General features: G+C 38.5%; 1 protein-coding gene across 1 annotated transcript; it reads right to left on the bottom strand.

The window, feature by feature from the left end:
- Window positions 1-1,541: 1,541 nt before the first annotated feature.
- On the bottom strand, window positions 1,542-22,003 carry LOC119737575 (DENN domain-containing protein 11-like). Its single transcript, XM_038212029.1, has 8 exons — window positions 21,454-22,003; window positions 16,053-16,152; window positions 11,438-11,596; window positions 11,013-11,208; window positions 7,135-7,273; window positions 4,080-4,205; window positions 3,050-3,266; window positions 1,542-2,242 (listed from the first exon to the last, which is right to left on the bottom strand). Exons 1-8 carry the CDS (start codon window positions 21,692-21,694, stop codon window positions 2,044-2,046), a joined length of 1,377 nt encoding a protein of 458 aa, XP_038067957.1. The 5' UTR covers window positions 21,695-22,003; the 3' UTR covers window positions 1,542-2,043.
- Between the last annotated feature and the right edge of the window lie 225 nt (window positions 22,004-22,228).

A 22,228-nucleotide genomic window follows, 5' to 3' on the forward strand; every position in this document is an offset into this window, starting at 1 on the left:
CATCTGAACTTTTTTTTTTCTAATCTAGATTCGCAAGAAATTTTAAGAGCATTTTTTTACTCAACATTGACTGCACAAATATTACACTTTTTTCTTTTACAGTGATCATTCTTGACAAAGATAAACTGCAAATCATCATACATAATTGATGAACAATATTAAAATTATGGATATTTATCTTACTAAAGTCATTTCGAATGCTCAGCACAATGTTTTCTATTTAAAAAATAAAAAATCTACAACTTTTTTTCTGGGCTTCAACAGCATGAAATTCAGGGGTATCCCAAAAAGTGTCGAATTGAAAATATAATTTCAAATTTGGGGGATTCCCCACAATGTGTCGTAAGTTAAAAAAAAATATCTAATATAAATAATTTCATTCTTACACACGATTGAAATTTTCTTTCTGCACATTCTTTTTACATTTCAATAGGCAGTGGAGTTTATCAATTTAATATAGTAAATCTAAAAATTAATGTGGCCTGACGTTGCGAACTTAGCAAGTTCTTCTTCAGAGGCTAAAACAGAAATTTCTGTTTTAGCCTCTGAAGAAGAACTTGCTAAGTTCGCAACGTCAGGCCACATTAATTTTTAGATTTATATATTTCAGGTCCATCCAGTCAGTAAGCAGTTTGCAGCAGTCTTACTTTTTTTCATTTAATATAGTACTTAAAAGAAAAAAGAAAAACCATACTCGGCCAATTCTGTTCTGAAATAAATGAAAAGGCTCATAGCCATTTAGGAGTGTGGAGTTTGTGTAGGTGTATATGGAGTACTGAAGTGAATACGTCACGCGCATAAAACGTGTGTTAAAGACATTAGCACGTGATTCAGCCCTTGAACCAACATGCGTGCGTACTCCTGATCCATTCATTTTGCACTACACTTTCTGGTTCTAAATGACGTCACACTTCGGTACTCCATATTTGGCAGTGTGTGATGTGATTAGGAGAACCACTGAAGGACCCAACAGTAGATGGCTCTTTGGTCGCTTACAAGAGCTAATTTGATGAGAGACACCGCGTGCCCCACACAAGACCATTCATTTCTTAACCTGAAGCGTCTTCGTTTGGGCGGTAGATGTATAGAGCCAATGCCTACAAGTGTCCCTCCCTTTGTGATGTCAGTGGTCTTCCCAACTCTCTCTTGGTAATTGTTGAGGGGGTACTTGTGCCTGAAGTCCATAGCGTGGAGTTCCTCTGAGACTAGTCACCGATGAACAATGGGTAATAATTGGGGTCCAGCAGGTCTAGGGAGATTACAGCTGTCTTCACCAGGTCCATGATGAAACTGCTGGGTTGAAACGGGTACCAGACCAGCTGATCTTTGCACTTTCAACACAACTTTATCCGCAATAAACCAATCACATACTAAAACAAATTCCAAACAACTTCCCAACTACGAGAGTAGTTGATGAGAATTGAAGGTTTGCATGGTGGAGAGATACTAAGACAAGATAAGTTTGCGGTAGCACCATGTGAATAAATCTCTTTTGTGAGTATGTGTGGTGACTGAAAAGTCCCTCCGGTTCTTTTCAGAACTACACATACTCACAAAAGAGATTTATTCACATGGTGCTACCGCAAACTTATCTTGTCTGAGAGTAGTTGAACCGTTAGTCTGGGTCCAATGCTAGATTTTCATTCCCCTATTTTGCAGCCTGTCCCATGACAAACGCGCTAAGTTGCCGCGGTGGTGGAGGTCTCTATCAACAAGATGAATCAAATCCAGGCTTGGCAATATTGGCAGCGCTACCCAGGAAATTGGAGCATGCCTCATGCACATGCATTAGCTTGAATACAGCGCGATTGGGGTTGGCTCGGAATTTCCTGGGTAGCTCTGCCATTATTGCCAAGACTTGATTTGTTTCATCTCATGTTGATAACGACCTCACTTGTCACGGACCGGCTGTATAAGGGGAATAAACTCCCAACCAGTCTTGGACCAAAGACTATCAAACCGTCAGTAATTAGAAAGCATTCCAGCGAAGTGAGTTGAACAATGGTAAGTCACACGTTGTGCTCAAAATCCATGATTATTTGCTCATACTGGACAGCATGGGTTGTCCACCATGAGTATGACGTCAATGCCGTAGAGTTCTACTAGGTCCATGATGAACTGGCGGTCAGCGATGGGGTCCAGCCCCATGGCCTTCAAGTGGTCAGTGGTAAGCGTTTTGTCCTGGCTCTCCGACACATCCATCAGGGTCTGGAAGATGTGGTTGTTTTGCTCCAAGAAAAATCTGAAATGGTGAAAGAAGAAAAAGAGCAGAGGTGGGACGGTATGACAAGCTTGAATCAAAGTCTGAATCCATCTGCTGAACTTTCTATCTTGGAAAATCAATTACTGTGTAAAGAGGGAGAATTGGTTTAGGGAGCACAGTTCAGGATGCAACTTTTACATGCATGCACTTGCACAGTAGAATTGTACAGCCTTTTCGAGCATTTTCTGCAGTTTAATTTATAGTAAGGGTATAAAAATGTGCTTGCCCAGTTTTAAACAAGTACGTTTTAAAGCGGCTAGTGGCCTGGATGCTGATAATGGCCCAAGCCGAATTCATAAATTCCCCTTGGTCAAAAAGTCAAGACAAGTCAAAATGTATATATTTTCCAACAATTTCGTTCAAAAATTCTACTTCACTGTTTTGTGAAAAACCCCTCTAAGCTATGCTTATGGTATGTGCCTCGCGCGAGTAATACTAAAAATATCCTTAGATGTTGATTGGCAGGACCTTGGCGCTTACTGCGCAATGTGGCGCTTACTGCGCAATGTGGCGCAGAATGCAGCGGTACCAGAAAAAAGTGTTTAAAACCAGTCGGTGTTTTATCAACCGTTTAAAACCACCCACATGACGGGCTCTCAACCAATAGGAATGGGTAAACTGTCCCGGGGAATTTTAAAATAATAATGTGGTACTTCTGAAGTGTTTCATTCCAATGTCTCAAAGCACTTCACAATTACCACCCCTGATCATCAGGCCATGAAACCTGAAATGACTCTGGCTCCAATTAGTAAAACAAAACTTCGTAGCGCCACACTAGCAACTTACGATGCAAATGTGTGATCGTCATCCAGCTCCTCTCCGAGTTCCTGCGCTCTGAACATCATGGCGCATCGCTGGTTGTTCAGCCGATTAAACTTCTCCTTGTCCATGGCGTTGATCTTAGCCATGGTCTTCAGGTTGGCCGAGTGCGTCGTGACATTCTGGTTGTCCACGTACACGTCATACAGGGAGTGCTTCTCTTGAAAGACTTTCTCCGTCGTGCCTGAAGAGTCAAGATAAAAACTTTATGTTATAAGATGTAAATTCAATATTGGGTTTTTGCCCTGCGCCATATTTTTCGTTAACACTTTATACTCAGTGTTGTCCAATGGCTTGTGAAAAAAACCAAATTATCTAGCTTACTCTGGTGGGACTCGAACCCAAGACCTCCTGCTTACTACTACAGTTGTCTTACCACTCTACCACCGAGCTTGCCGGAGTCAGATGGCTGGTTCAAATCTGATGTAGCAGCGGGTACCGCAACTGAACTTTTTATTGGATGGAACGTTTATTGGTGAGATTTGTCCTGATTTCCGGATTTTTTTGTCAGATTTTTTTTTCCTGATTTCAATGTTGTTTGTCAGGATTATTTCTAATTTTAGGATTTTTAAAGAATCTCAAAATCTGGAATTCCTGAGGTTTCACTGTAAAGGTTTTTTTACCTATAAAAGTTTATACAGAACAATAGAAATTGGTATTTTAAGGGGTGCCTATATGCAGATACAAACATATACTATAGAGCCTACCGATATGTTGGCCTTGGGCCCTTGGCAACTCTCGAACCCTCTGCTGATTATTTTGTGGGTTTTTTCATTTTCTCCCTATCTCAACCCCTGGAGAGTCCAATTTCTGTACATTAGTCTCTTTTTGATCACAGTGATTCCAAAAATACACTGCACACGTACATCCTCTGTGAGAAATATAATCCCTGTAGATTTAGAACAGGATTGCAAAAACCCTCTAATGCATTGCACATGTACATGATGATAATTTTGCAAGATACTCAGACCAAATTTGAACCGCTGTATCCACTTACATGCAATGTAAGAAACCTCTGTTTCTATGGTATCTATATCTGCCACATTGATGTAGAAGAATGGTTTGTATTCGGTTGCTGCTGATATGAAGACTTCGTGCTGGCCTAACGTTGATGCACAGTACACTGTTGAGGGGAATAAAAGGCAAGATTCAGACAAAGAGTTGTGGTTTAAATTTAGTGAATGAATTCATAAAGCACATGTGGAATGTGCATTCGTTTAAAAAAGAAGGCATTTTTCTAGAATTTTTTTACAAATAATTTCTTAAACTCTTGGAAGATGTATTGTCCATGTTATTTTGGAGTTTTGGAGCAAACCCAATTATAATTTTTTAATTTAAGTTTTTTAGCAAAACAAACAGTATTTTCTTTTGAATGAGACATTTAAACACAAAGAACCATTAGCAAAAAAAAAGGGAATTTGTTGAAGAGCACAGACTGTACATGTTCAATATCTACATGTAACAGCAGTTGCAGGATATGTGTACAACATGGCTAAACAGACCGTGCAATAGTAATTTTACATGAAACGTCAAAGCATCAATCAATATTGGAATATCTGGAAGATTTGACTTGTAGGTTGAGATTGGAAAATGTGGTTCTGGCATTAAATGTAAAACCGCCCGTCCATTACAGCATTTTCATTACACCTTGTGTATGCAGTTAGATATGCGATGGACGTTAAATGGAATTGAAAAGACAAAGTTACAGTAAAGACAAACAAAAACAAGCCCCCCCCCCAAAAAAAAGCCAAAGGAACAAAAAGCCTCTCTCACCAAAACAAATTTATTTAACAAAACTTGTATTCATCCATGTATATGCAACACCTAATATGGCTGACATACTTGTACATACAAGCACAGCCAGCAGATAACTAGATTACCCGCTGACATGTTGACCACAATTTCAGCTGTGCAAGGATACGCAAACCACACACTGATTTAACTCAAAATACACGTCCCCAGCTTCGATCACATCAATCTATGAATCAAGCGCGGCAGAAAACACACACATCATCATCAGTATGACCAACTGCTCCAGTTTTTCCCCTGCGAGGCTACTGGCGATATTCATTATGTCCGTTTATTGAGTTACGGTCTTGTTCAATGCCAACTCATATTAGATCTAGCCTCCATTTGCGTGTGTGTTTAGACTACCAATGCCTTTTAACTGCAGCCATGTGCAGCAAGCTAGAAAGCCAACATATACAGGCGCCATACATGTACATGGGATTAACAACGTGGCAAAATGTACATTTTCTTTTTCATAGCAGTTCATTAAGTGAACAAAATTGGATTTTCACACAATTCCGGGTTCGGAAACTGGAGGGACACAACATGTATAGTATACATGTACTGTATGAGTTAGCTTGAGGTTATTTTGTTTGTGCCAGGATTATTTTTGCCGAAAATTTCGTTTTTTGCAAAAGGCAAAATTTTCCAGCCAACTTCTGATATACAGCCAAATGTCACAAATACTGATTTGCAAGAGTCATTTTAACAGTATTTGTACGATATTTCTTGCCGAAACCTCATATGTTTCAATACTGCATGGTGTGCACTGGAGCGTAACATTGTACAACAATAGGCCGTGCACAACGGCAAGATTAACACACGGTCTGCCTCCACAGATTTCACAGACTATGTGTGTGTACAAAAAGGCACGATGTATGGATTAGCGTGTTTAGACGTCACCCAGAGGCGAGTTGAGGCAATCTCGACGTCTTAACCCGTCAGCCATGCCTGTGTATCACAGCCAGAGCGTGTTATCGCGTCCTCCGACGCGAACTGGTTAAATAGTTGGAACAGGAGTAACACAAAACTGACAGCACATTCCCAAATTATTTCAGGCTATGAATGATTGGGGATTGGTGTTGAACAAATTTGAAGGAAGTGTACAAGGTGCGAAAAGAATTTTGCGTTTTGTAAATCCCATTTTTCACAACAAAGCAAACTTTCAGGTGTTAATGAGTCTTGGCGTAAATTGCGGATTATTGTGCAAGGCACTCCGCGAAAGATAACGTGTTACTGGGCCATACAAAGTTTGCAGTTTGCTCATTAATGTACATTTCATGTAGCTCAAGGACTTGCTTGATAGTAAGCACTGTCCATATATCGACATTACTGGCCTATGCAATAATATTTTGATATCGATATCGCTGACAGCAAATTTTTAATCATATCAAAATTTCGAAATTTTGGATATTGACGAATGATATCGAAAATATAAAAAATGTGTCAGATTATCATCAAAATAAATCTCCCGTTTGACCTTTTACTTTGTGTTTAATATTTGCTGTATAATGAAATAAAACTCATCGGCAACTTGTGCTTGTGACTCAAAAATAAAAACATTGGAAATGCCAAGTAGCTCGCTTTGTGCTCTGCGTTCGCTGGAATTCGCGGTCTCCCAATGTAAAACCTCAAAAGAAACCGCCCGTTCTGGACAAACTGTCAGTGCTGAGATTTGTTTTAAAAAGTTTGAGCAATATGCTCCAGAGAAAGCCGTGGAAAATTGGGACTTAACATTGTTTTTTTTTAATCAAAGTGTCATCTTTATGGTCTTTAACTTTTACATAATTTGTCGCTCTTCTCAATATTGGATTTCCGATACAACGATTATTGAAAATTCTGATATCGACGGCGCTTACTTGATTGTTTGATGAACTAAATAACACCGATGCTCCTCAACAAATTCATTTTTTTTCTCTTTATAAATTTTCAACTTGTATAGTTTTTCCCATCACAAAAAAATCTCCTTTTTTTGAGGAGGGGGGGGGGGGGATCTACAATCCTCTGAAAAAAAAGTTTTTTTTATAATGAGTTCAAACTGATCTGCCTTATGAGTAGACTGGTTCCTGGTCCATACATTATCGATACTGGGTCAGGGTGGGAACCAGCTAACCCCACGAGAAACGTAAAAAAAATTGTGGGGGAGGGGGTCAGGAAGACACGCCCCCTTCCATACCTCCTTGAAACATCACGATTTAACAAATATTCAAGTAGGAGAATGAATGCAAGAAATCACTGTGGCTATAAAATCTATGGTCCCTCACCTCTGTAGCAGACGACACCGATGGGAGGCGGTGAGAAGAACAGAATTCTCTTGCGTAGGAGGACGTACTTCCACAAGGTGAAGATCTGCTCCCCAAAGAAGTTGATGAACTGTGCAAAGCAGCCAGCTGGATGTGTGATCTGATGAGAGATAAGAAAGCAGAGAAATACATTCTGTTAATACGCTGGCTGTGCTCGTTAACAAATTCAAGTTTGTGTTCTCCTAACAAAGCACACTCAACCAAAAAAGAAATTCCCCTCTCAATACTTTTTTGTCTAAAATAAAAACTACTGGGCACATCTTGCTCAAACTACATCTGATCAGTACAGAAATTCCTTAGCAATCCAGCCATACTCTTTGTTTGGTCCAAAACAGTGATAATGTGTACACAATTATGCAATTTATGACAAGTGGTACTGAAAAAAGTTGCATTTTGTATGCGTGCAAGGTGAGTGTGAACCACAACTTACACGTATACAAAAGTGCAACTGTTTTCAGTATCATTTGTCATAAATTGCATAGATTCATCCACTTCTTTTCCCCGTCCCTTGTTACATCCGACATCTATGATTTCATAATTCTGACAAAATGTCGGATGCACTCCTTGATTAATGCAGTTGTAATCCAAGAGTCATTATGAATAATAATAATAATAATAGTGGATATTTATAAAGCGCATCTATCCACCAGGACTGGTGCTCAAGGCGCTACATCATTATTACCCCTGCTCATTGGGCACATGAAACATTCCAAATACCATCTCAGCTCACTGGGGAGTATACAGCTCGATGCAGCCTGTTAGGCGCAAGGAAGCTAATTCAATCACAATAACCATCTCTGCCCTCACAGGTACCCATTTACTCCTGGGTGTAGAGAAGCAATGAGTGACAAAGTGCCTTGCCCAAGGGCACACGCACCATGACCCCGCCAGGACTTGAACCCACAACCTGCAGCTTTACCCGCAGACCACGAATCAGTGCCCTTAACCACGAGGCCACAGTACTCCACTATTATGAATAGCAAACTACCTTCCCCAAAAAATAAAACATTGTTTGAAATCATGATACTTAAAATGGTAAATTACAAAGAACCAAGGTAACAGGGACAGGAAAAATGTCACTCTTTGAATGCTAATTTTCTAATGACCCAAAAACTATAGGTTTTTCTGGTCAAATTCATCAATTGCTCAATTTAACATGAGGCCCTTAAAAATTTGTTTTAGAATGAATGCTCCCTATAAACGAAAGGAATGACTAAACCAAAATCTCGTGTGCATGAAAACACAACTGAATGAGATAATAGGTGGGTGGGGGGGGGGGGAACCAGTATGAACACAATTTAAAAATTTGCACCAATCTGAATGCGTGTTGATGGAAATGAACTTTTTCTTTTTGCTGAAATTGGCTGTGAAAACCTATATTTACATTTCAATTTACATTGTCTGTCCTGGATGATGGCACAAGTTTGTGAAGTGTTGAACGTAAATCAACCACCCATGACAAAGTTATGCATAAAAAGGCTTGATAAAGCAGTCGGACCACTTTTGTATTTTTAAGCACAGTGAATGAACATGAATCAAAACTAAATGTGCATTTGTATCATTGTCACGAAACTATTATCTTCCTGTTGAGACTTTCACTTCCAGGTCTTTAAAGAAAGTGAAACAAATTGTAGACCTTCATGTTGTAGACCTACATTAACAACTGGACATTGAACTACAAGGAAATAATCAACACAAATGTACAGCCTACATTTGTACGTGCAGCAAAACACAAACTATTCGCAATTTATAACAAATGCATATTTTTCTGGGCCTTTAGGCATGTCAGTTGCATGTGCACCAAGAGTACATGTATAATCAGCATTCAGCTGTATGCCCGCAACTCAAACACTTATTCATGTAATTCCTGATTTATTAGGCATGAAGGGGTTATAAAAACCACATAAAACAGTGAGCAAATATAGCCCCTAGCTGCTCCTAAAGAGTAGCTACAAATGTATGATTATCTGTGTAGAACTTACAATGATTTGAGAGAAGTCGTAACTCCTGATGTGTCATTTCTTGACAAGTAAGATGGACATTAAGCGAAAATCCTGAAACTTGGAACATTTGAAAAAGCAACTTACAAGGCGAGGAATCTGGCCACGATATATTTCCTTTGTACGTTTACATGTACATACATTTATGAACAGTTGCCCTTTAAGTCCATCCCTGGCAATTTGCACAAAATCAAATTTGAATTGACAGATGGGTCATTCTATAAATTTGGGGTCCACTTTTTTTCCTGTCCCTGTTACATCTGACATCTAAGATTTTATAAATCTGACGCACTCCTTAATGCAGTCATCCTCCAAGAGTGATTATGAATAGCAAACTACCTACATTTGAAGTCATTCTTAATGATACTTGAATGGCAAAGTACAAAGTGCTAAGGTAACAGGGACAGGAAAAACTATCACACTTTTTAGACCCTAAGTTTATAGAATGACCCATCCGTCAATCAGTGTTTTCCGATTCCTATCAAATCAGCACTTTATTTGCTGACGCACTGCTTTAAAAAAGTTCTCCAATGATAATTATCGCATCATTGCTTCCAGGCAAATAGAGCCAGGCAGTGACATTTACAGAGTGTGATTGGTACTATCACGCCTGAACACCTACTTCTATCTCTTGACATAGACATTTCTCTGTAGGTTAGGCCAAAAAAAATAAGTCGGTCTCTGGTCAGCACGCGCGTCGATTTTAATCATGCGCATCAATCTTTTTTTTTCCAAAATGTAGTAGCTCCAACAGCGCCCTCTATTGCCGCACCTCCTCAATTTTTTTTTACCAAAGAGCACCAAGGAATGGGAAATTGCACCAAGGCAAATGATCGAGAGCACCAAGGCAAATTATGGAGGACACCAATGTACATGAGGACACCAAAAAAGCAAAATAGTACCCCACCTTGTCTGTACAATCCAAGCTTGAAGAAAAAACAAAAAACAAAAAAAAAGCCGCGTCGCCGTGTCAATTCCGAAACTTTGGCCTGACCAGAGACCAAATATTTTTTTTTTTTGGCCTTATTAGAGCAGTGGTTTTTGGAAGGCTAAGAACAGACTCGTGCATTAGCGATGTAATTAGTTTCTCGGAATGTGTGTGGTTCTGTTTTTGGAGGGAATGGGGGAGTTGCCACTGGGTAAATGAAGTATGCCTGGGTCATATACATCATCGGGTATGTGCTATACCATGCACAGTCATGGGCATATGTGCATGACCAGTTTTACTTTGAATGTGCACAATCCCATAACGTCTGTGCATAAGCGTCAGGCGTCGTCGCCAATGCGCTACAGTGGAACATCGCTATAACAAACATCGTGGGATCCGCAGAAATTGTTCGTAATAGCAATCATTCGGTATAACGATTTTCACACGTTAGTGGCGCCCTCTTTTGATCATTGTTATTGTGTAACTGCATTTAAAAACCACGCACGGAGTCAGTTGCCAAACGTGTCCTTTAATAGTTTCAATTCCGTAGCAGAACTTCACCAAGTACGCCCTGGTAGTTTATGAAAGACGACTTCGAACACGTGCGACTATTGAATCATGTAATTACATGGGTGGCTTTTTCCTACTATTCGTTGGGGAAATAATTTGTCGCTTTTCTGTTGACATTTCTATTTTGTACACAAAAATTGGGAGCCAAGACTGATGTTCGGTATAGCCGAATGTTCGGTATAGCGGTGTTCAGTATAGCAACGTACGTTCCACTATATATTGTTCCTCCCAGTTGTCTTCCCAAATTCTTCATTTGTAACTGTTGAGAGGATACTGCACAAAGTCCATACTATTCAAGTTATGTAATGGGGACATCATCTAAGAGTGTGTTCCAAGCATACCTTCATTGTAGGTAGACTGTACTCCGAGCTGGGCGTGGTTATGGGTGTGGTCAGGGGCGTGGTTCCAGTCGATCCAATCATTGGTGAGGATACCGATAATGTGTCTCGCGATGTCTCTCTAGATGGCAACGACCCCTTACGATCATTGAAGAAGGCCAACAGCTGCTCATAGCGACCAGGAATTTCCAACTGGTGCCTGAAAAATGATAATCGCAAAAATGGGCATTCATGAACATTAAACAAAATATTTTGTAAGTACTGTAGAAATCATTCCCACGTCTTTAAAATTTTACTTTTTCAAGGATGTGCTCTTCCTAAATAATGGCCCAAATACAGAAGTACAATTGCGACTGATCCTGCAAGCTAAAGGGTGAAGGATTTTAGTGTCAATTTAATGGAAAAAGAATAGTTTTGTAGTTTCTTACCGGACTTGGTTTTCCAGGAACTGCATATGTTTGTAGAGTGCCGTGTAGGACGTTGCTAGGATACCCACTGACTTCATCCGGGCTCCCCTCTCTACTTCGCTGTCCACGGGCATATTTTGGAAACAGCTCAAGCCGTAGTAGTCGTCCTTCCTGAAATATCTAAAAACAAAGAGAAATGGGGAGAAAAAAGAGATACAATTATATCGATTGATGCCATTCTTCGGCAACATGTAAAACTTGCATGTACAGAAAACAACAGATACATGCAGACATATTTTGTGCTGGTCACAGAGGACAGCTAGGTGTCTACTTTGTACCCGACAAACTGACTGACTGACTCACCGACTGACTGACTGACTGACTGGGGACCAGCTCTACTTGACTTGCCCTGTCTTGTATTATAATGAGAGACTGTAATCGAAAGAAATCCGTGTCCACCATATAAATTATTCATGAGGAAGCCATTTTTGATCGTGCTTCCTGAATTTTATTTACACATGCATAGGCGATTTTGTCGCGCGATAATGTCCCGCGTTTTGATAGATTAGCACAAATCAATAAGCGCTTTTACCTTCACGCAACAAAGTCATGCAACTTATTGTGCTAATATCAGAAATTGGGCAACATATTGCGTATTGGTTCGTTTACATATGCGTGTGCAACATTGCAGTCGGCAGTGGGACATTGTCATTGTGACAAAATCACGTATGATTAAATAGGCCTTGTAAACTGTTAAATGGGATGGTGCCAGTCTATTTATGTGTTTAAAGCCTCACTTTCAATTTTCTTTTTAAATGTGGCTTAAAATATTAGCGTAATAATTAATCACAAATTTTCACATTATTCATCAGAGCAGACTGGTTTTGAAATGTAATTAACTTTATTTCATTACTTGCATTCCTATTCGCTAGTTCCAAAAATGAAAATTTTACCTCGCATTCAATATGGCTGACTCGTGAATAAAGCCTACAGACATGTACTACAGTTTCCCAACTCCACGTAAAACAATAGAAAAAATATCTAGTTCTACAAATGTGTTCCCTGAAATATTTGCCCTAAATTAATGGGGAAAAATGGTCCATGTCAACCATGACATTTCTCACTAAAATGTTCAAACAGTTTCTTATATGTACATTGTAAATGGACAAAATGGAAACCAAATTGTCTTGATGTCAAAACGTAAGATACACAGCATAACAGCTTCTCATATTCAGGGTAAAAAAGAGGTCCTTTCATTTGAGAAGTATCAAGTGGAATTCAATCAGCAGACAGACCTATGGATCTAAGGCAAATTCCCTCAAGGCAATGATCACACCTCCATCAGGAAGATGAATAAGATACAAATAGATCAGGGTAATACACTAGCCTCCTGCAGGTGTCATCTTTGGTGTCTCCTCTGTGGTCTTGTTACAGGTATCAATACCCAAAGGGAATTCAGGGGACTATAACGTGGGTGTGTGTTTATGCATAGGCCAATCATCAAACCACATCAATATTTGAAGGGGTTTGGGTCTTCATGGAGAGCTTCCATGTAGCTCTGGGGTTTCATCCTAAATGGTGCACGGCTCTACATAATGTCTTACAAAATGTCTTGAGGGAATTCTCAGTGAGGCCAAGGAAAATAATATTTGTGTTTCCAGTTACCTAACCTCGGAAATTACACAGAACCCAAATCATTTTGTTTAAAAAAAAAATTAGAAAAAAAAAGATTAATGATCAGCATCCCAACCTAATTTTTTCTAGCCACAAAAATTAGGAGCAAAAAAAAAGACATTGATATTTTTTCAATCAATTTACTGTATCTGTTCAAACAACACCGGATAAGTTCAGACAACTCAATAGTGAAGGAATGTGAGACTTCGCAAGTGAAAGCTGCAAATTTATTGTACCAAGTTTATTTGTCTGATTGTAACTCTATGGTGCATGTAAACATAGCTCTATGTACATGATGTATGTAATTCTGTATCTTTGAAAGTTGCACAATACCATGTATCAAAAACTATGTGAGCTGATGTATGAACACTGTCAAATCATACATATATTTCAGATCTAGAAGAGAAGTTTAGTGGCTTGCTATTAAATGGAGTTCCCATCATATTTTTTACCATATCCTACATGTACACATGTAATACAGCGTGGCAATAAAAAAAAAAATGAAAAAAAAAATGAGGCAGCAAAGTTTACAGCCAGAGCTTGAAAAAAATTCCAATAAAATTTCATTTGGTCACACTTCAATTGACAAGATTGATGAAATCAAGACCCTGCTTTCGGATCAAGAGATGCTTAGCAAGATCTCCGAAATCGTGATAATAATCCATAATAATGATCCTTTGCGTCAGCTCATAACCGATTCACAATCTCACCAGCCATCTCGGCGAAAAATTCAAGTACGCAATGGCGTGCATAATTTACCCACTTGATGTTTTACCCTATGGTTGTACTTAAGGTGTTTTTTTTTTTACGCGTTTTAGTATCGAGTGTGCCAGGCTTCCTCGCGGGGCTGATCTGCCTGAGGGATCTTATTAATCATAGCCCCTCCGACGACTGTTCCTTTCTTCTCGCTTGGCTGTCTAATTTTGGACTCACACTGAGCGCAAAGCTTATTATGCAACGTAACAGACGTACCATACTTAATGAAATTTATTGCTTTTCACATAGCTAAATGGCAAGCAGCAAGATGATCTTCGAAGACTACAGCAGCCTATATACAACAGGGTCAAAAAATTTCTTCTTTTTGCTTTCACTGAGAAATACTTTCCTGATGATTAAATTAATGCAATTTGAAGGAATCAGATATTACACAAATTTTGCACAAATTCTTTTTAAAAAAATTATGTTTTTGGACCACTCATGTGTAATTCAACCTAAATTCCGGCCAGAGTTCTTGGGAGGCCCAAAACCAAAGTTAAGCATTACATGAAGGAGCAACTCTAACTCCAAGCACACTTAAAGAAACTTGTTTTCAGACAAACGAGCATCATGTATTAATTTTCAATCAAACATCCATGATTGAATGAGTAACAATTACCATAATTGGCTTCTACATGTACATGATGTGTAAGTGTGCAATTTAAGGTCAAATCTTTCCTAAAGATAAATTTGCCTTGGGTTTGGCTAATGACTAAAGAGATAAATCCTTGCGTTTATAATACACTAAATGAATCACCATCCGGTCGAGCTGACCTCATGTATAATTCAACCAGAGTTGTGGTTCCTTTTTTTCATCAATGTTCAATTTGCTATGCACGTGTGTGAGTGCACATATTACCAGTGTAAATCGAGGACATTCCTGAGGAAATTTCTTTTCTAATTGAGGACATATACCCAAGTGAGGAGAGTCCTCGGTTGGAAAATGTGTACAAAACCAATGAGTGACACTGCAAAAATGTTTTAGCACAAACAAAAGAGAACACACTTAGGGAAACTCCTTGTCTGATTGTGAGGACATGTACTCAAGTGAGGACAGTCCTCGCTAGGGAAACGTGTACAAAAGCAATGAGAAAGCAATCGATGTCCTCCATTTACACCATACAAAAACATAATTTGTTGAATAAAGAAACTGACTGATTATAAGGTGGAATTTGCGTCTGGGTGATGTAAATTCAAATATTTTTTTTTTACATTCAAACAGGACAACACATGTAGTGTTTATAATAAAAATACGTCGGTGAAGGGTTAAACCCAACATTGAAACTGACTGGAGTACCCGTGACTAACTATCCAGCTCTATGTTTACGGTTCCCGATTTTGTCAATGTCATTGTTCAAGGGTGCTAGTCAGAAGCCATAAACAAACATACCTGTGTACATTAGCCATGTTAGCAGTGACGGCATTGTAGGGAAGTTTCTTTCATTGTTAGGGAAGTTAGGACTAAGTTGTGAGGACTTTCAGCTGTCCCACGATTGTTTTTGGTCCCCACATTAACTATCGCACATCAGGTGTGTGGTGCCCATAACTACGGTCCAATTACACTTGTTCATGAACCAGTACAATACATTATATAACCGACATACAGATCCTTGTCATTTGATTGGTGGAACTCACATCACATGACATTCGTTATTACTCCCATTCACGCCGGGTCTCAAAAAGTACTATCCGCCCATGGGGAAATGGGAAATACTATTGAACAGTAAGGATCATTCTTGTTCCATGACGCGTTATTTGTGTGTAAATGCATGCTGGTGTGCGCGTTCAGCGTTGCGCGTAGCGTGTATTGTTCCAAAGAGCCAGCGCTACAGCGTTGGGTTCAAACATTTTCATGAAGGGGTGTTTTGGAAGAGAGAAGTACATTTTTCACCAATTTTGTATTGAAATAAAAGTTCAAATATATCAAATGACAAGGATCTACATGTATGTCAGTTATATAAAACAAATATGGAGTGGCTTTAAATTGAGAAATGGGAGAAATATTATCACTCGGTAAAATCTGGACTTTTCCAGTTCACTCGGCTTTGCCTCGTGAAATGGAAAGTCCAGATTTTACCTTGCGATAATATTCCTCCCATTCCACGCTGATCCACTCAATACTTGTATACTATCAAACTGCGCAGCTCTATGGATGACGCATACAGTTGGAGGGCGTCATTGATTTCTTCCGAAGGTTTTGACTTACATGAAATCAGTGAGGACGGTGTGTGCCCCGCTGGCCATTGCCTTGAACTCCACCCCCTCCATGTCCATGTCTTCTGGCTGCGACCATTCCACAATGTTACCTAGAAATACCAACGAGACATCATCAATGTTAATCTCTGTCAGGGATTTCTGCTAAATTAACCTTCCTCATTCCTCCAAAATCCTCCACTGGGCACCGCCCACTCGCAGATTCCAGATAAATTTAATGTACCGTTAATAGTGGCTACCTATGTACTTCTTAAATCTTTGAAAGCATCTACGCAGGAGGGTTATAATGTTAAAGATAAGTCTAATTTCAATAGTTTTTTTTTATTCAATTCAGTAGACAATTATTTTGAACTTTCTGATGAACCAATACAAAGTGGGATAATATAAATCGTAGGGCCTTATACAGTGATGTTTAAAAAAGAGAAAAATGAAGGTAAGTACCGCCAGTAACAAAATAATAGTTTGAAGCTACAGGTAGTTAAAGGGAATGTACATCATTGGCTTTTGCTGTAATTTTCAGAAATGAACTATTTGAAGGGCAGAGTGTAATAGATCAAATTTTGTCACACTGACATGTTTGAAGTTTTTTGTTCGAAAATGCTGGAAAAACCAAGAAAAACAAAAATGTTCAAGTAGTCTGGTTCCCTGACTCCACTAAAGATAAAAATGGATCAATTTCCAGATGCCGGAAAATTGTAAGGTAAGGGAACAAGTCTAGCTGGCCCCCACCCGTTCATGAATATGTAACCAATAGCAAACAAAATTTGAACTGAATAAAAAATGGTAAATTTGGAGCAGTAGTTGAAAAATTGTTAGGTTTTCCAACGGTGATCGGCCGACCACCGCTGGAAACGTATACAAAAATACCATTTTCTTGAAAATGACTTCACACCAGGTGCCATAACTTTACAGGATGCTTTTGACTGTTATTTACCAACATCCTAGTAAGGTATTTCGTAAAAACTTGGTAGTTTTATTTTTCGATGTTTGCAAATGTTGTATATTCCCTTTAAACAAATTACTTCATATCTGGAGAAATTACAGATTGAGGGGGGAAAAAGGGGGGGGGGGTAATAAAAATCAATATTTTTCAAACCACCATAAACCTAAAGTAACATTGTGTAGGTTGGTGTCAGATGCATATTGCTTGCTGCATTGGGCTGTCATGCTTTGCTTGATTAGAGCTGGTTGCCCTGGCAGTTATTATCATAATTTGTCTCTAGTCTCAAATTATTTCACACCTGGGTGAACTTTCATTAGGCTATCCATCATTGGATTGTTGTGTCAATTATTATTAATTCAGATCATGAGAGACAAGGATGTGTATTTGCCACAATGAGATTTGTAATTTCAAAAAGTTGTCGTTTTGAATATTTTACGACAGAAATGTATGTGACATTTTGATCCTAATTTCTTTGATATCTACATGTAAGCATCTAGTTTTGGACAAATCAAAGCCAAATTAAATGTTTGACCTGTCAGATTGCCGTGATTGCCTGCAGCCGCTCAGAAAAACATATTTCCAATACAGAAGTAATTTATTTCCACAATTAAGTAGATAGGCCAACATCTTTTGTCCATCCAACAACTCATAAAAAATAAATTTTTGTAAGAAAGTAAACAAGCATACACACATATATACATGTACTATCTTATAAATTTACATGCAAGATCATTTGCATCCAAATGTTAACAAAATAATAATGATTTTCTCGGTTTTTAATGGCCAAACCATTTATTTAATACACACAAATATACATTTGCCTTTTGCTTTGAATTGATACCACCATTAAAGGCCCATTATTCTCAATCTTATTAAACATTTTGTATAATTTCAAGAAAAAGATCAAAATAATTTCACTTATTTCTCCGATGTATACATCTCCTCTCCTACGACTCACTAGTTGATGTCAACAACTGAAAGAAAAGCAATAATGCCAATGACGGAATTCCCTGAATAGGCACAACTCCTTCAAGATGAGTGAGTGATGACGTCTATTCCAAGATCTTGATGACGTACCAGTACAACCACACACGTCTATAGCTGCTAGATCATTGCATGCGTGTGCACGCGTAGATGGTGACGAAAAAAAAACACTGCATACAGTAGTGCACGTTCTTGGACAGTTGAACTGTAGAATATTATTATGCTCAATCCTTACAACTACACATGTACGTACAATGCCAACAGGTAATGCAGACCATTATACCGGTACATGTTTATGAACAAAAGTTGGTTTTATATGATTTTTCGGGGTGGGGGCCCAATTATTTTTTAATAGAGGTCATGCAACATGGATGATGGCAGATTTTGCAGTTTTTATAAATGAGAAAAAAAAATTACCAAAGGAAATTTTTGAATCAGTTCTTATGCTACTTGTTCAAATTACTACGGCCAATTGTACTGTTTTTCTAATGGATTGTGCATTGTATTCACTTAAGCTTAAAAGCCCAAAATTCATTAAAATGGCAACTCCACAATGTGCCATGACAAAACATGAACTTAAATTGGGTACAAAAGCTCCAGTTAAAGGATTACATTTCTCTTATTTTTTTTCTATTTAATTACTTTTCAACTTGTATGTTTTATTCCAAACAAATAAAACTTCCTTTTTTCCCTTTTTTTATTTTTAGGATGAAAAGAGTTTTTTTTGCTGAAAAAAAGGAAAAAACAGATCAACTTTGCAAGCAGACTGGCTCCCAGTCCGTACATTATTGATACTGATTTTGGGGTGGGAACCAGCCTACTCCGTGAGGACAGAATTATCGTCTGGCGGCCATTATTTGAAAATGCAAAGTAATATTCAATAACTAAACATGGGTTGAATGTTTTTCAGTCAATGTCATATTCAAATGTGAATATAATTTTATAAACTTGTGTACTGTTAGAAAAATAGTAATTTAGGAAAGGAATCTATTTTTCGGGATAAAACTGGAAAATAACACAGAAATGTTCTATTATGCAGGCCCTTAAATTGTATTCAATAAAACCTTGTTTTACAATCGTGGAGAGCTCTGAAAAAATGAATAACCCAAAGGTAAACTATAATTTATACAAAAGATTAGTATTTTGATTCACTTTTGTGGTTGAATTTTCTTCTTTTTTGAGGTTTCTGATTGACCATGTTTTATTATGTTTTTTCAACATCAGGCACACAAATACCTGCAAAATATTTAAACTCTGCATTTTGATGAGTTCAATTAAATTTTGGAAGCTAATATGACAAATGAATGCAACAAATTAGCAATTACAAAACATTTATAAATGATTATTTTTAACTCAGCTTTCAAGGGTGTCAATTTAAGAAAACATTTTAAGGTGAAAACTCAGGTTTTTGTAATATGTTGAAATGGACACCTACATTCATGACATTGTAGATCACCAAAAGTGCATTTAGATCACCAATATTTGCATTTTGTTCTGCCCTGAATCCCTCAAAATCCTCTTTGCCAAAGTGGAGGAATTTTGAGGATTGAGGTTACGTGGCAAAAGTGCGTTACTGATTTCATAGGATGCACTTTGTCAAGGTCTTGGGGCGGACCTTGTGTTGTTTTTGCTCAGCCATGCATAAATCTAGGCCTGGATTTTGCTTGAAATCCTCCGTACTGCTCCAGGATCTCACTGGCCAAGCCTCAACATTCTGACAGTCACTGCTGCAGGATTTTGCAGGAGCTACATCCGACAAAAAAGCCTAGGGAGTTAGGGTCAAAATGTGCACCACTATCATCAAACTAATATTTTTCAGTTTTTGGATACACATGGCTCAAGGTTTCAAGGTAACACATTTACATACATTATTAAAAATAACATAATGTCAATTCTTGGAAAGATTTCCATATAAGAAGTTCACTCAACACCCTGTGTACAAACCCTATGAGATTGGATTGAAAAATTCTAAGTGTTTTCTAAGAAAATGCTTGTATTTTCTCACTGCTCAAATTGACTTTGAGGACATGAAATTGCTATACATATGGGGGCTTGTTAGTCAACACAGAGGAAAATTAGTGAACTTCTTATATGGAAATCTTTCCCTCACATTCAAATGTATGTATCTTGCATACATTATATTGTATTTGTTGGATCTACCCAAAATTTCATCTCTTTCCCGACTTTTCCTCATTATGACCCAAATGAATCTTTTCTGTCAAAGTTATTTCAATCGAACTGTGCATCATTTATACAATGGGCTCCGTGCATGAACAAGAGAGGGCGCTTTTTGACCACTTTCGAGAGGCCAATGGAAGGGACACACCGTACCACGTGAGCTGTGAGCATACTGGTTTGCGCACGTATAGCAGGAAGAACGCACAACTTATTTTATTATAATTGTGCACAAAGCATAAGTGTCTTTCCTGGAGCATCAGGTGTTATCGGCGATGCTTTCGAATGTCACTTCAAGTGGTCTTCCCAACTCTCCCTTCCTTACTGTTGAGCTATGAGGGGGGTACTTGTGCCCAGGGCCCATAGGTACGTTACAGCAAAGTTCATTCACATTCATGTACATTTGCAAAATTTGATACTTTTTGGGAGAAAATATAAAAATTGTGATAGAAACTTTGCGAGAGAAAAAAAAAAGAGAAAAAAAGTAAAAGGCACAAAGTCTAAAGACACTGTAATTTCAATTTTAATTTAATGTGGATTTGTCAGAAAAGGGGATTAGGAAATGCAAATTTAATTTATAAACATTAGATACCAAGTCACAGTGCATCATCAACATTTTCAGATTCTCACCCTTAACTTAAGTTAAAGCTATAGTCCATCATTTGCAGCCATCCGAAAAGTAACTGGCGTAATTACTGTTGAAAAACAAACTTGGTTGATGAAAGATAGTAAGGGAACTAAACTCCCTGTGAAATTATTCTTTCTGGAAAGCTGTCATTTTGAAGTAATCAACGAAAGAAGGCATTTCCAACGGTGATTCTTAAGAAGCACCGTAGGAAAATTTAAATTAGTAGTTCGTTTTGTTATTCAGCGCAGCGCGCACAAGTATTGGAAGGACGCACACGCGCGCGCGGTTGTTATAATTCGTCGGATCAGTGCGCGACGCCGCGTATAGCTGCAATTACAAAACAAATCAAAACATGATTCAGTAACTTTTGATTTGAAATTGAGATCTTACTCTTAGAATGCTGTTTTTCTCGGAATGTACAGCTGAAGCTTAGCTGAAACTTCATCAGGTTAGTTGCTCAGTATCCTTTGTTTTTTGAACACTTTTGTTGCTTCAAAAGAACAAAATGCACTAATTACAAATGATGGACTATAGCTTTAAATGTACATAAACAAATTTAATAAAGAATTTAAAATGGAATTACATGCAAAACTCGATCAGTGATTAGCACAGAAAGTGTTTACTGTGGAGAGAGGATAAATATATAGCAATGTAAATACTCACCTGATCTTGTGTCAAAAGCCACGACAAATATTGCCACAATGCTGTCAGTGTACCGGCTGAGATCACACACGGAGTTGCTGGCACTAACTGTCACACTGTCTATGCCATTGCTGGCAGAATAACCCAACGAGGCCTCCTTGGCGTACAGGTTCCTCACTGTCTCTCTCGGATCCCGAATGTCTGAGAAATCCTCTTGGTAGTTGACCAAGAGCGGTGTCTTGTCGCTGGTATGGGACGCCATTACGGCGTGAGATTTAGGGCTTTGAAGTACCCGATGAACACGTTGGATGTTTACACGACGAACTGACAAAACCGGAAGTGTATGAAAACAAGCGCGCACAGCTGGCTATGCTGAGTGCCACGCTCTCTGTGTACGCATATCGCCCGCAAGTTTGCAGGTTTTCTCAACGGTTTATGCTATTTATACATCCAATAACTAATATTTGCAAACTAGTCAACTGTACAACCCAAAACTTCAACGAATACCGGTTGATTCACGCGATGCTGAAACGTTGAGGAAGGAAAACTGCTTACTCGCACTAGTCTAGTCGCAGTCTAGTCGCACCTGCTTGGTCGGCCCGGTGCTTCACAATATCGACAGAGGGCGCAATTCGAGATGAAAAGCTCGTCAGTAAACGTGTCGTCGACATGCGCTGGCAAATTTCATTAAGATGTAAGACACTATTTTCACTACCGTAAGTTTGCGCTTGTTTCTTTCCTGTGTCTGCGCCCTAAGTTGGAACCGGAACTCTCACGTATGACATTCTGTATACTC

The sequence above is a fragment of the Patiria miniata genome, unplaced genomic scaffold (genome assembly GCF_015706575.1).
Source record: "Patiria miniata isolate m_02_andy unplaced genomic scaffold, ASM1570657v1 HiC_scaffold_3, whole genome shotgun sequence".
NCBI lineage: Eukaryota > Metazoa > Echinodermata > Asteroidea > Valvatida > Asterinidae > Patiria > Patiria miniata.